The sequence below is a fragment of the Echeneis naucrates genome, chromosome 20 (genome assembly GCF_900963305.1).
Source record: "Echeneis naucrates chromosome 20, fEcheNa1.1, whole genome shotgun sequence".
Taxonomy (NCBI): domain Eukaryota; kingdom Metazoa; phylum Chordata; class Actinopteri; order Carangiformes; family Echeneidae; genus Echeneis; species Echeneis naucrates.
Genome location: NC_042530.1, coordinates 14,898,964 through 14,914,870, shown reverse-complemented (window position 1 = coordinate 14,914,870; position 15,907 = coordinate 14,898,964). Strand labels below are relative to the sequence as shown.

The 15,907-nt window shown below is 40.2% G+C and overlaps 1 protein-coding gene across 2 annotated transcripts; it reads right to left on the bottom strand.

Annotated features, from left to right (window-relative positions):
* Nucleotides 1–4,264: 4,264 nt before the first annotated feature.
* On the bottom strand, nt 4,265–15,666 carry alg14 (ALG14 UDP-N-acetylglucosaminyltransferase subunit). 2 transcript variants are annotated; one of them, XM_029529407.1, is made up of 4 exons: nt 15,496–15,666; nt 14,209–14,375; nt 12,503–12,625; nt 4,265–4,606 (listed from the first exon to the last, which is right to left on the bottom strand). In XM_029529407.1, exons 1-4 carry the CDS (start codon nt 15,638–15,640, stop codon nt 4,376–4,378), a joined length of 666 nt encoding a protein of 221 aa, XP_029385267.1. In that variant the 5' UTR covers nt 15,641–15,666; the 3' UTR covers nt 4,265–4,375. The 2 variants fall into 2 exon arrangements, with proteins under 2 accessions (XP_029385267.1, XP_029385266.1); XM_029529406.1 differs by having other exon boundaries at nt 14,227–14,375.
* Between the last annotated feature and the right edge of the window lie 241 nt (nt 15,667–15,907).

Sequence of the window (15,907 nt, the reverse complement as noted above, 5' to 3'; positions counted from 1 at the left end):
TGAATGTGTCTGAAGATCTGAGGAGACTTCTGGTTTTACAACACAATGAAACTCCAGTAGAAGGCAGCCCAAGGAACTGAAGTTACACTAAGAATTCATTCATTCATTCATCTTCTACCACTTATCCGTTTCCGGGTCATGGTGGGATGCTGGAGCCAGTTCAAGTTCACATTGGGTGAGGACGGGGTCACCCTGGACAGGTCACAGACCATCACAGAAAAATATGATTAAAAAAAACCCCAAAACAAACAGACAAGAAGAAAAAACAAAGAACAATTTGTTGTATGACACTTTAAAACGCTGTACTCTATGGTACCAATTGCTCACATGTAAGTAGTAGCAATATCATACATCTGCCACATTTGCTCTCATTCACTACTCCCAGCATAAGACACTCAGTAATTTACAGCTCTCTGGTGGGTTCCCATATGCGCCCGCAGAACTTGCTGTGTTTATTGTCTGTGCAAGATGCCCAATGTCTAAAAATCCAATGCTGGAACACATTTTCTGGAAAGAATTTAATTTATATAGGTTGGTGTATCCATTATCCATTATACTTCTATTAGCTGCAGCTGTGTTTAGCTTGCTGTGATGCACAGTATGAGCCTCTGAGGAGACTCCTTTCCGTCAGTGGAAACCACATCACACATCTCCCTCCTTGGAGTTACTTTCAATACCTTTTTTATGTGACATCAACATGTTGCTCTGCCTTGGAGTTGAGGTTCAAGATCCAGACCAATGCAGTGATTTACTTTATGCTAAACTGAGGAGCAGTTTCTCTGGGAGATAACTTGGTGTGAGTGGCTCAGTGTGAACACAGTGAAGTGACAAACCCTCCACCCTCATCACATTATAAGCAGCAGCAGCTTTGTGTCTCTTCTGTGTGGACACTTGGAGACCCAGTGTGTCTATAAATAGCCCCAGATGTCAGCCTGAAGCTGAGACCTTTGCTCTGTGTGTTTCCTCCTCCACCTCCTCCTTGGTTTAGTTGAACAGATTTTTTCAGAGCTCTTCCTGTCCAGTGTTCCATCCAGGAACAGGAAACACAGCACAAAGAAAGAAAAACAGAGCTCTGACAATGCAACTGACAAAATAACCCCCCCCACACACACTTTTTTTCCCCTATAAAATAGCAGATTTTGAATGTGACAAGACGAATATGCAAAGACGAATTGTGGTAACACAGTCCTGATTTTCAATCAACAACATCAGCATTTCCTATTCACATAGAATTTAACCTAAAATCATTATGAAGTCAACATAATGGTCAAGTTTAAGAAGAGTTTGCCCAACTAATCTGAACAGAGGGTCTTTTCACTTCATACAAGAGGCTGGTTGCAAAGGATTGGTGTGACTACGGTGAGTTTATGCAAGAAGACTAATTTAAACTCAGCTTCCACTAACATGGTCCATGTTATGTTATGTGTTCTCTCGAATAGATAAAAAAGTTAGTATATGATATGAGAACTTTGCCCTGAATCTTGACAGTGAAGGACCTAACAAATGAAAGGTGTTTACACTAACCTTTCATCCTGTTTTTAGCCGATTCTGATTTTACTTTGCTTTACTTGGACTGTGTTCAGAGACAACAGTAGGTCTGAAACAGGTTCATGGAGAGAGGTCTTTCTGAGCAGTTGGTGTAACTTTCTTTGCTATTTACCCCACAACCATAGATTAACATTATACTTGGATTAAATTTGGTTTCTTTTCTAACTCTATTATACTAGGAAGGATTATTGAAAATCTTTTCAGAGCTCAGTTCACTTCTCTGTAAACCTAGATTTACAATATATAAAACAAATTATTCTGACCAGTCGAATTCCAGTTTATGCTCTGACTCATATAGAGAGCAAAACCCACTAATCTCTCAATCATTCAATAATCTTGAAACGCTTATCCGTTTTTCGGTTGGGGAGTGCTGGAGCCAATCCCAGCTCACACTAGGCAAGGGCAGGGAAGACCTTGGACAGGTCTCCAGTCCACGGCAGGGCCAACACACAGAGACAGACAGAGGCCAACAACCACTCACACTCAGACCTGCAGACAATTTAGAGTTGCCAGTCAACCCAAACATGATGTCTTTGGACGGTGGGAGAAAACTGGAGTACCCAGAGGAAAGCCATGCAGGCACGGCGAGAACATGCAAACTCCACACAGAAAGGTCCGGGCCGGGAATCGAACCCACTTATTTATCCATATTAGTCAATTAGATCTTTAATCAGTTAGATCAATGATTTTCTTAGACCAGCTGCTTTTACAAAGTTGCAATAAATTCATTGTACATTGCATATGAGTGTATGGCAGTTTGAAGGGTTTCTATAGTTTAAGTTTTGTCGTTGTTGTTTTTTGAGTCAGCTAGTTTTAACCCAACTGTTTAAAGAAGTGCCTGACACCCTTGGGCTGGTTTTGCATCTGCTTAAGGTTTCTTAAAATAAAGTTTTCCTTGCCACTGTTGCCAAGTGTTTACTCTCATTTGGAATTGTCAAGTGAATAACTTTATGCTAAGTGGGCCTAGGACCTGCTCTATTTGGAGATTTGTAAAGTTATGTTCTTTAACAGTCAAAAGACAATGCATTAATGCTCAATCGTGTTTTAATAATGCATGATTCAAGATTTTTTTATGGTCATTACTTGGCACCTTGCCCAATGAAGATGGGGTATACTGTTTCTTTAGCTCACTTGTCACCTGTCTATAGGTCTTCAATTTGTTGACCGGTGAGTTTTCGGGCACAGCCTTGTCTTTGACGGCCTGGCCTTCTGTGGGAGAGGGCAAACCCTTGATATGCTTCCACATTGTGCTGCGGAGAATGAAGCAGAACCTCATTACACTGTCTGACTGGAGGGAAAACGCTATCCCTCACAGAATGCTCTTAATGAGGCCACTAACAAAGAGGAGGTCGCCACTAGGGCAACATTCACTACACTGTCAATGAAGGGGCCACATGAATGAGCAGAAAGAATGGAGGACTGCTGTAGCTCCATTCCTGTAAAAGTGCCTCTTATGGAAAATATTAAAATACTTCACACAAGAGTAATTGTCTCTGGAAAGAGGTCACTCTATCAGATAGGATCCTAGGTGGAAAATGCAGATGGATATCAACCACACTACTCACCACATTGCATGTTAGTGGTCACCAGATGATCATCACTACAAACACACAATGTGATAAAGGTGAAGCCTGGAGAGTCAAATTAGAGGAAGCCCCGTTCCATCTGGTACACGAGGATGGATGCCACCCCAGAGTGATGAAATGTGATGTTACTGCAGGCCTGGCAGAATGGTCACTCTTGCACAGAAGGGTGCACAAGAGGGCAGAGGGTAAAATTGGAAGAGACATTAGAACAATAATCACAAGTAATGCTACACATCAATGATAACACACAACCTCACCAAGGATCAGCTGGCACTAAAGGCACTTGGATGGTTTTTGATATTTGATATTGTGTAACCAAACATCACACCACATCACCCAATTCCTCTCTTCTGGAATTCGTGGTGGTCTTGATCTTCACACTTCTGCTACTAATTAATTAAAAAGATTGATAAGCCACTGGCCAATTGTAATTAGTGTACCTGCTATAACCAGGAACAACAGAATGAACCAACAAAATGTATTGCAAAATATGAAAGAACAAGGGCATTTTTCCAAAAAGCAGAAATGCTTGTGTCCTGGAAAGAGGATACATTTTTTCAGAACATGTACAAAAAATTAAAAAAGAATAACTGAGAAAATTGTTCTTCGGCCATCACCCAGCACATGGGCTGACCTGGTTAGTATGTGGCAATTGTAAAGAAAAGATTCAGCCACAGGGGCGGCACAGCACCATTGTGGTTAGCACTGTTGCCCCACAATAAGAAGGTCGTAGGTTTGGTTCCTGGGTCTGAGTTTGTATGTTCTCCCCGTGCTTTAGTGGGTTTCCTCCGGGTACTCCAGTTTCCTCTCACCATCCAAAAACAAGCATGCTTGGGTTGACTGGTGACTCTAAATTGCCTATAAGTTTGAGTGTGAGTGCGAGTGGTTGCTCATCTATGTATGAACTGGGGACCTGTCCAGGGTGTACCCCGCCTTTGCCAAAAGTGAGTTGGGATTGGCTCCAGCAGAACCCGCGACCTGGAAACGGATAAGTGGTCTTGTACTGGTACCCCTGCTGGAAGCCACAACCCTTCACCCTGGGGTGAGAAAGCAGAGTGGGCAAGCAGGCTGGAAACATTACGGAGTTTTTTGTTTTTTTAATAAAAAAAGCTTAGATTTCCCTGGGCAACAATCATCATATTACCACAATAAAAAAATATAGAAGTATTTATTCACGTTCATTGGAACAAACATTACAACATATTTAAGCATGTATTTGTGTCCATATGTAACAGATGTTTTCAGACTATTCTCCCAAGAAAAATGGATTTGGGGTATTTGTCCCTCAATTGGGACCACTGCACAAAGAAATAGTCTGAGATCGGATACAAGATCTTCCCTGTCAGTGACAGCGAATGCACCCTGCAAATACTTTCAACATAAACTATCAGGACTTTCTTCATTCCCAGAATTCCAAGCAGGAGTCCTGCCAGACAAAGGGGAACACACGTCCCTGGGCCATTACACAGCACCTGAAACAACACACACACAAACAGAGAGAGAGAAAGAGGGGATGAGTGCATTTCCAGGAAGTGAAACATACACAAACTACACAGAGAGCAGCATCCTGGACTGAGGCACTGTGATGTGACAGAACTGTTCCATGTCTAAATACAGAAACTGGTGGATGACAATTCTGAACTCGACTAATGTTGTGATCTCTGCACACATGTTAATCAGAGGTCAGACTGTTCTCTTGAAGAATCTTTTCAAGACTTCTGTCTTCAGGGAGAACCTCCTCTACTAACACCTCCAACACCCTGACTAACACAACTAGCACTTACTGTGTGCTTTCGCTGCACTACTTTGTTTGATTTCCTTGCACTTGAATAGCAGTTTACTTAGAACCTGACTAAGGTCTTTGACCGCAGTGAACATTTTACTGTCTGTGTGGATGGGGGCTGCAGAACATTTTGGTTTTAATTTCTGCACACATGTATCAATTGGCCTGAGCACACTGACGCACCACCTTGCTGGATTGCAGGATCTATGCGTTTGGTGTCTTAGCTATTTTTAATGTGCAGTGAGCGTCTCTCAGCAAAAATACTGCAAAACTGATATTTCCAACTATAGTTTTCTGTGTCTAGACTGAATCTGAATATGACACAGATATAAAGAATATTTTAATTATTAACATATAAATAAATCATATTTGAACCATTTTAACGGCTACATATGGAATTTTTCAGACATGTTCTGTCAATAAATCAGAAATGCCTGTATAATGAAGAGAAGCAGCAGCTTCGGTGCACAATCATTGCATCCAGTGTTCCCTGGTACAGGTCGCTTTGATAAAAGCAGCTGTATAAACAAATGTAAAGTCTCCCTAGTTTAGAGTTTTTAAACCATGAGACGTGTCTTTTTTATAAAACATGAATAACTAATCATTGCTGTATCTGAGGGTGCTGAAATAGGTTTCATTTTATCACATACAGACAAATTCCATTATACTTTAAGAAAAGTATATTAGGATCTCAGTAAATGACAACTCAATTTACAAATAAACTTATCTTCTAACTGTTCATCTCATATAAGTTTAGATTGTGGATATTCACCACTGAATGCCCATTGAATTGGAACAATAGAGAAAGAAATCTTATCTCTGTTTCGTTAAACTGATTCCACATGATGTCCACAGCCTGTAATGTTGGCTCAAAGGTAAATTGACTTATTTTAGACAGTCAGGCTGGAGTTAAAGGACAGTATATGTGATGATACCAGTTAGCTGCAGAGAGATCTCTGGGTTTGGAAACTGTCCACCTTGGTGGAAATGTGTCATTGGTTCCTCTTCCCAAAGAACAACAAAATATTACATATGGCACCAAATACCATAATAACAATACAATACAGCAACATACTGTACAATAAAAAAAACTGCAGTGCCATGGAACAAATTAGCAGATAACAAATTGTCGAAAATGCAAAATACCTACAATATACTACTATTTACCCCTGCCAACATGTAATTTCTTGTTCAAAGCCTGTATAGCATAAGGAATAAGTTATATGCGCCAAGCTTAATCTTGCTAAACTGCACAGGCCATCAATAATCATTGAAGAAACATGCGGTTTACAATGGCAGCAGTCTGTGGAAGAATTAGTGTATGTGTGTCAGTGAAAGCAGCTGAGGAAGACTCAGACAGAGGGGGAGGGGACTGTGATGAATAAGTGGCCTCTGGGCTAAAGGAGTTGGGTTTACAGGAAACCAGAGAGAACTGCTCTTGAGTCTGGAGAAATCATCATACAACTTCACAGTACAGACACAGCAACTCTGTGACACTCTGTCTTCTCTGCTCTGGAAACCAGAGAAACTCTCTAAGTCTGCATCCACTCAGCACTACGGTTCACCGACAGAGAGCAGTCAGACTACGGCCTGCCCTTCTCCGGTAGTGTGGTTCCATCCATTTTACAGCTCACCTTCAGGGTGGTCTTACACGGTGGTGTTACTTGTATGTGCATTTCCTAATCCACACCCCTGTCCAGTTGGTGGGAATATGGAACCAAAAGGTGGTTACTGACTACTAGTCATCAAAAGACCAGTCTGGTTTCCAGTATTAGTCTCCTGACATAGCCTCTCTTCAAAACAAGACTCCAATTTGTTTTCTGGGACATGAGCAGTCTGTGGAGATATTAATTATGGACCCACTAAGTTATTTACAACACATTGACTAAAGCTGACAATCATAATACTGAATTAATCTTAAACAATGATTTAGCAGCATGCAGCTATTTTCTTTGTAAGACATAGTGGCATAGTGGTGTCTTAAACACAAGAGGAAGTTATCACCCTAATGTTTATCTTGAAATCTGAGTTTCTCTGGTGTTTGTAAGTCCTGCCTGTTAAAGTATTGGTCCTCCATGTTCATAGATAAATTGGCACCACCTACAAGTGAGCTGAGACAGTGTAGTGTACAACCGTGAGGTGAAAGCCACAGTGTTCAGATAAAGCAGTCTTCACTGAGGAGACCCCCTTTTCTTGGCTCTGACTGAGAAAGATGAGACCAGTGGATGGGAGAATTGACCATGAGGACTATTGGCTTGAATCCTGGTCAACCAGTGGACGATGGAAACATTTGAAAAAGTTTCATATCAGGATTTGGAGACTCTGCCGGACCCTAATGCATTACTGCAGTGCCATTGTACACGTCCAAGACTGAATTTTTTTTTCTTTCCCTTATCTGACCATGGAGTCAATATTGGTCTGTCTTGACTGAGAGAAGAATCCTAGAAGAGCTCTAGTTTGACTCACTCCTGTCTTTTCTTTTCTATGTATAAGTAATTGATTGCCCTCATGGCTCTGGTTAATGTTAACCTCATTTTAAATTTGTTTAATGCTTCACTATCTGTTAACATAGCTGTGGAGCATAGCATGGCTATGACTATGGCTATGAAAACAGGATAATTTAATTGTGCTTTTATCTGTTGAAGGAAATGTTTCACTGAGTGGTCACTCTGTAATTCCTTGCCCCTTACTGCCACCATTTGGCTCTTTGGAAGTGTTTTGGAAAGTGGAGTAAGAACTTAAATTATTTACCTCAGTCAGGGTAGCACACAGTATCACAATTAATCTAATTGTACCTAATGCGGCAATTAAAAACACTGAAAGAATAAGAAAAAAAAGTTTGTCTGTCACAGGAGTCTGGGGACTTTTCATAGATTTTTGGTCAAACAAGAATCTTGCTCTTCAACAAAAGGTCTTCCTTTGTGGGAATTCTACTTGTAACATGGTCTAACACATGTATATAATTACAATTTATACATATCAGTGATGAAATCTAGCTCTCGGTGGACGTATTTGGATGCTGACAAATGGACCATTAGATTATATTGCATCTGTTGATTAGTTCCAGGTATACTGTTCTTATTGGAAAGAAGATCAAATTTACGAAGAGTATTCTACCTACAGTACGAATCATTTACAACCAATAATGTGGAAAAAATAAGGCTCATGCTGAAAAATCCCAACGTGGCTGCAGTAAGCTGAATTCTCGAAATGCAACAGATATTTCCAGGCATTGGATTTACAGTCATTTCATCTGGTAAACATCAGCCTCAGTACAGTAACCTGATTTATTACCCTATAAAATGAGAAAACCAGTTAGCACAGCGTTAGATTTCTGGCTCAATTTCACAACACGATAATTGCATTTGGAAAAGGAGCTATTGTTGTTGTTGCATTTATATCCAACCAGCAAGGCAACATCCGTAGCTCTGAACGGTCTAACTCCACGCACCGACACTCAACAGCTGGCAAATTCATTTGTGATGAGATACAGCAATTCAGCATTTATCACAGTTTTGTGTCCTCTTGTGTGAAACTCTGGTGACCCCATCTAGGTCTGGTTCTCTGAAATCCCCTGTTGCTCCTCAGCCGAGCCGTGGCTCTAAGCCTGGCTGGGACATTCCTGGCATGACTGCCCTGGTGGTAAGTCCCTGGCTTTGTTTTCAACCAGCCACCAATAACTAGAGGGTTCTGCTGGACAGATGCCTCACTCACAAAAAGTGAGGGTTGTACACCACAGAGCTCTTCTGTCTTTTCCCCTTTCACGTATTATTTAGGCTCCACACAAACTGTGCATTGACATCACTGTCAGCTCTATTAACTGAACGCTTTACTTTCTGATGAAGAAGCAGTTCATTTGAAAACCAGCCTCAGTGTGTCTGGTGGATTTGCTGTGAGTGCAAATAAAATCTAAGAGATGGACATCTTATAATCTGGGCACACAATTTATATATTTATCATTTATGAGTGGCAACCATTGTTTAACTATTCCTTGTGGGATTTGGAAGTAAAATCAGAACCTCAAGTTACACACAAACATTTCTGCAGGTTTCCAAGCCTAAGCCAATTTAAACCCACATACAGCGATCCAATCCTTGTCATGTATAATGATGACTAAGGTGATGTGACAGTATTACAGTGTATGTATCTGTTAGCTGTCTGATTAAGTTTATATAATGCCAGATATCACATTGATAATTCTAGATGTAATTGGCATTACTGTAGGATAACATTACTGTGCCATTTATTTATTGTAACTATATTTTAACATGTATGTTTTATTAGACTGCTCAATAAATACATAGGAGTCTTGATGAATATCAATTGTGCATTATAAAAAGTACCTAGAATATTCCCCGCTGATGCAGACCTCTTTATCCAGCCTGTGCCTTCACTCCAGGCTCCCCAGGCACAACAGGAAGTGGCTCACAGAGACCATGTGGAGTCTGACAACACAGGTCAGTGACACAGAAATCCTGACTGGTGTTATCACACTGGCTGACCCATTATTCACTCATGCACTATGGAACTGACTCTGCAAGGTTCGATGATATCTAAGACCACGTCCACAGTTTTCACTTTAAAATAGCTTTTCAAAATGAAGCTCAACTCTGTCCAGATGATCAGTTAAGCTCCATAAGAGAAACAATCTATGCCCAAATTAACACATATGAAAACACATTAAAATAGAGGCAACACTGTTTCCAAAAGTCTCAAAAACTCCACAATAGTGTAGACCGGAGGCAAAAATGTAGCAAAACATATGAGTTTAAAAATGAAGACTTAACAATGTGGACATAACCTTTGGTGAACTCGCCTCAAATTTTGAACCCTGATGTTCTGGTTTGCGCCACGCTGAGAGCCTTCTTTGAAATGTAACACTTCCAGTGATTCATGGCCCTTTATCTGAACATATATCACCTGCTACACCTCAGTTAACCTGTCAGAAGAAGAAGAGGTATTAGCGTATTTCAAGCTGAGTGTCAAATCGTCAAGAAGCGTTTTACTGTCTCAGTTGGAAAACGTGCTGTAAAAGCCCTGTGCGCTCAGGATAGCAGAATTTTAAGAGGACTAACCATAAAGGGCTGAGCTGTGCTCCACTTGTATAATAGGAGTTTAATCTAGAAAACATTTACTGGCCAAGTCCTGAGGCTGGATAATGGACCAACTTGTGAACAACAGGGGGTGACATAGAGTGAAAGTTTCAGACCTGTGGGCTGTGTGAAAATATTTTTCACATTAATGTACACATTTCCTTAAATGGCTATGTCTGTACAGGTCTTATTTTCCTTAAGGGGAAAACATTGAATTATTATTGGAGAGCCTGTCATTTATAAAGAGACCTACGGTTTTTAACGTGTATGCTGGGTTGATGAACATCTCTGAAGTGTGTGTCCCAATGGATCGAGAGTCAGTTTGCACAGCTGCCCAAAATAAACACCTGTAGCGAATGTGAAAGTTTCTGTCTCGACTATATCTGACAGCTGGTATCTGGTTTCAGCCACAGTCTTTGTATGTGAAGCTCTATTCAAACAAATGATGGTTCAGTCTCAAACTTATCTACTGTATCAGTTCGGACTCCGTGAAGATGAAGTGAAGAGTGTTGGTGCATCTACTCTACTTGTTTCAATTAAGGATGATGTATGGATTTTACAGAGGGACAACACAGTGTCAGCACAACAAGACAAACTGCAAATATTTAAAAAAAACTTCACATTCCACTAACACTGCATTCATTCAACAGGGCAGTGAGGCATTCTAGGATATATAACAGTGGGATCTCATACACAGATACACAAGTGTGAGACTTTCAAAAATATGCCCATGAAATTCAATTTACCACAGGAAGCAGCTGACCACAGTTTGCGACCACAGCACATTGGCTCAACCCTTAAATAAATTAGATGTTTTAAACGTTTCATTATTTATTGAGTCTGTTTTAATGTGTTTATTCATCTAGTGGGTATGAGTGAGATTGAGAAGTATCTATTTAGTTCAGAGCCAGAGTTGTACAGAAGGCCCAGTCAGTCTTGACTGTACAGTAGTCAACTTCTGTTCAGAGACAACAAGTTGGCTGACAACATAATTGGTGCAAAAGTAGAGGCTAGAAGATCCTTTTTGCTGATGCCACTTTGTCCTTTGCTCTATTTCGCATATTGTATTTGTGCTAATTATTTGAACGCATGCTTGTTTATGGTCGCTGTATTCATTATTCATATTTATTGATCACTTTGCAACATATCGCTTCTTCATGGAAGTCAAAGAATACCCTTGAACCTTAGGAGATTTTATTAAAGTGGCTAAAGGTCCGAAAAAATTATTTCATTTTGACACTGATGATTATTGAAAGTAGGTTGGTGGGCAAAAAAGTTAATTCTCCAATAAAGCCAGAAAATAACAAGACAAAGTGACTTCAAAAACTGAAGGTATAAATCACACTGAGAGAGGATGACGTGTATCCACCCAGTTCCCACTTTAACACAAATGAATCCTCAGACACAAAAACTGTAATAGACATTGTTGCATGTGAATATCCAGAGTGAATGAGCAATTTGTATCAGACTGCTACTGTTTCACTTCTTCTCCTATTTGGGTACCTTCATAGTTATTTGGTGCATTTTCTTATCTGTCTAGTGCTTGAAGTACTTCCTTAACAGGACTCCTAGTACTTGGTTGTTCTGAGTAAAATAACAAATGCCATTCTGCACTGATCTAATTTTTTGGTTCAGAATTAGACTCTCTTAAATACGTTCCTGGGATATAATGCTCCAAGTGAGGGAGGGAGTTAAATGGAGTTTCTGCAAAGGTAGGGACATCAGACAAGAAAAACAGAATATATTGAGCATCAGAAGCAGGGATGTCCTGACTTTTAGCCTCTAGTAAGATTCAGCTTCAAAAACACTGGATTATACAGCTTCCATAATGAAGGTAACTAAGAAAGGCTGCACAAGAATCAGGATTTATGTTGCCCTACTCACATCTGGAGAATATGGTTTTGCTCAGAGCATCTTTGTAGCACCACAACGCCTTTAGTGCCAGTAAAATACTTTTGCAAAGTTTTATCTGCCATTCACACTACTGCAGAGTTTTTCACCCCTGAAAATTTTGCAGTTTTGAAATGCTGCTGGTCCCATTCCAGTTTGAAAACTCCAGGGTTGCATTGCGGTGTAGACAGGGAGACCATGAACTCGACACCCGCATTGATCCTGTTTTGGTCTCCTCAGCCTCAACTCTCAGTAGTGGAAACAACATGAGTAATGAACTACAAGTGTTACTGACCTTGTCGTCTTTATTAGCAGTGTAGTGTTGCATTTTAATACTGCAACTGTCTCTTGTATTTTTTATGACAAATCAACAACAGCGAACGACCCAACAATGCATGTCCATGGTGAATGGTCATTTGGCTTTGTTCATAGGTGTTTTTAAGTGGACAGAGAAAGGCTGAAGTGTACAGCCGTATCAAAAGCATATTGTTTTTTTTGACCCTCCTTGCGTTGCCAATAACACTGTTATACTATACTGTTGTACTACCGATTGTGAGTGTGTGTACAGGCCAAGCTAAGGGCTGATCTCTGCATTCACCCACCATGTCAGGTCTGAGTTTGAACACCAGAGGGATGGAGAATCGCAGGGCATTCAGGGTGCTGACAACAGAGGAACTCCAAGACTGATGCACTTCCCGGCTCCGTGGGATCCGGCAGATGGTGAACTATGAAGAAAGGGGACCTGTTAATCATAGATGCTTCGAGACATCACCACTGGAATTGTCTTTATCTTACATAACTGTAAACCATGCAGTTGGCTTTGGGACATTGAGATGGGTGCTTTTCATTTTCTTTCTGACTTCTTATAAATAAAGATATTTATCCATTCTCAAACTATTCTTGCGTTTACAAATATCATATTGGGATTTATATATATATATATAAATTAACACTTGCAAAACATTACAAAGATACTTAACACTTGGCAGGGCTCTTAATTTATATGTAGTATTACATGTTATTTAGAATATATAACTGAATGTATTTTTTACATGTACCTGATTGCAGTATTTCACATTTCTATATTCTTGTAATCGCCAAATTTATCTCTATCTCTTATCTATAAAAATATCTCATGTCATTACAGTTTCCTCTCAGTGATACTAACATGGGATTTAAAGCAGGAATTAGTTTAGTGGGCTGGATTTGAAGTTTCATTGTATTGTGGATGAAGTCCAAGTTAATGACAAATGAGGAGTGCACTTGCACCACCTACTGGTTTGACCCATCCTTAGTCAAAAACATCTCAAAGAAATTGATAACTTGAGAAGGGTAACATAACACAAAGGCAACAACACATAAAAAAAACTATGAAGCTTCCTGTGGCGTGATCACACCAGCAGTGTGACTGTTACGGCAACCCATGACTAGTAGTTACAACATGAGCACTTCACTGCTGAATACAAACAGGTAGACCCCTTCCAATCTTAACCACCACATCAGAATGCTTAACCTTCACCTGATCGTGACCTAAGACTGAAAAAGTCTTCACCACGAAACTGCTCTTCTCAATCAATTTGAGGCACTTCCCATTTGCACAGTTCAGTGAAGCCCAGTAAGTTTCTTTCTGAAGACTTTTGTGTAACGATTACATATCACTGTCACTGAAACTTTTGTGCTTTTTTAAAAAAAAGCCTGGTGTCATAATTTTTGTTTGATAAAAATTAAAACACTTGAGCAAAGTATCAGTTAACTAAAAATTGTTCAAAGTAATACTTAGTAATACTAACGACTTCAGGACATGTTTCATTCACCAATTTCTGGATTATGTTGTTGTTGACATACACCACATTCAAAAACCGAGTTCCAAATTTAAAATTGTTAGAAATTTTCTTTCATAATAAACCCTACTTTCTGTGAAACTGTAGAGAAACCCTCGGAGAGGTAACTTCTTGGCAGTTTCAGATTGTAGTGATGTTTTGACCTCACACATTGCTGGTGATGCTTTTAACACTCATCACTGCATTCCTCTCTCTGTCCTCTCTCTGAGCAGTGGTATTTGCAGAGGTATTTATTTACAAATCCCATATTGGGATACGGCCCTTTCAATATAAATTTCATCAGCACATAACAGACTAGACTCTCGACTTCTCTCTGTAACTGATGTAATTGATTTTACTGTTACATTACTGATTAGCTTTAATTTTTATACTTTTTACTTTGTATCGACTCCACATCACCCTCCATGATGAATATTTTTGAATTAAAAATAAAAACACGATCACAATAATAACACCTAAATCTCCACCTGAGGACAGTTGTGTACCTGTGACTCAGAGTTTGAGAGTTTAGAGTTTTCAAAGGTGCAGATTTTTTCCTCGCTTATTCTGTCAGTATCAGCAATAACGTAGTGTCGAGGTGTGTAGGCTGAAGCCAGACTGTCCATCAGCCGCAGGATCTCTGTTGTGTGACCACCTGGAAAACACACAAAGACACACAAGCGTGGAACTTTACATAATGGAGGAAATTTTCTCCAGGAATCTACCTATATATGTCTGTGATGTCAGAGATCATCTGACATCACAGATTGCCTGACATTACAGACCTTCTCACATCACAGACCTCTGACATCACATTTCGTCTGATATCACATCATATATGACATTATATACAGTTACAGTTACAACTGAGAACCTTCTGACATCACAGACCTCTGACATCACAGACCTCTGACATCACAGACCTCTGACATCACAGACTATCTGACATCACAGACCTCTGACATCTCAGACTGTATGACATCACAGATCGTCTGACATTACAGATTTTCTGACATCATATATATAGTTACAGTCATAGTTGAGTCGCATACTTTAAGTCTGAGTCTGTTTTCCTGATTTGTATTGGAACCTTCTGACATCACAGATCATCTGACATCACAGACCTCTGAAATCTCAGACTGTATTACATCACAGATCGTCTGACATCATATATAGTTACAGTCATAGTTGAGTCGCATACTGTAATTCTGAGTCTGTTTTCCTGATTTGTATTGGAACCTTTATTTTTTAAGATAAGGCTCTTATTGCTATAACGTGGTTTGGACATGCTGCTCTTTCCAGAGGTCCTGGACAGATCCAAGGCTTGTGATCTGACATCACTGTTCTTCTAAACCTGGGGGGTGCCCACAGTAACTAGAAACTCCCGAAGGAAGCGTGGAAGCTATTTTCGCAGGCTACGAGACTAGAATGAGCAGGTATCCGCAAATTAGCGCGGCTCTGCTTACTCTTAGTCAAAAATTACTTCTGCCTGGTGCAATCAGCATTTAACTATCACCCCCATTTTTAGCAAAGTTTTGGTACAGTCCATTATGATACGTGTTATTAGCATGGACGCTAAGGAAGTCGGATAACAGCAGAACTACAAAGTTCTTTATGTTTGCCCGCCTTCGTGCGAATTTGATATTATGCCTGACGGGCTGTAAAGTACAGTATGTAGTTTAAGTGCTAAAAACGACCGATGTAGCAGCTCAGCTTTATCGCGGCTCAGAGCATCAGAAACAGTTGCACATCGACCTAATCTACTACAACGTTACCTGATCCTGCAACGATGAGAACTGCAACCGGCCCTTTTGTTCCGGGTTTATATTTCGATCCACTCTTGATAACAACATATATTCGGATAATTAATAAGAAACATATGGTTAAAATGAAAAACACGACTCCTTCCAGAAACGTCATGGCAGCAGCAGAGAACCACTGTTGGGTAGGAGTGTTCACAGCCCTGAGTTCAGACTGTCAGGAGGGCTCAGCAGCACTGCACTGCCCCCAGCTGAGGGTGGAGGGAAACACATGGTGTGTTTACTGTCTCCATGCTGACAGGCACAACTGTTTTCTGAGTACATTTCCCCCTATTACAAATCCATCATGGTTTGTGTGTCTGATTATTGTTGCTGACCATCATGGCCTTTCACCTCCTGACAGCCAGCTCCAGAGATGAAATCGACT

Excerpts from the sequence above, each read along its gene's own strand:
- alg14 (XM_029529407.1), bottom strand. The coding sequence starts at position 15,640 with ATGACGTTTCTGGAAGGAGTCGTGTTTTTCATTTTAACCATATGTTTC. Across the intron at positions 14,376-15,495 it reads TCTCATCGTTGCAGGATCAG|GTGGTCACACAACAGAGATC; the intron begins GTAACGTTGTAG and ends TGTGTTTTCCAG. Across the intron at positions 12,626-14,208 it reads AGGTACACAACTGTCCTCAG|TTCACCATCTGCCGGATCCC; the intron begins GTGGAGATTTAG and ends CTTTCTTCATAG.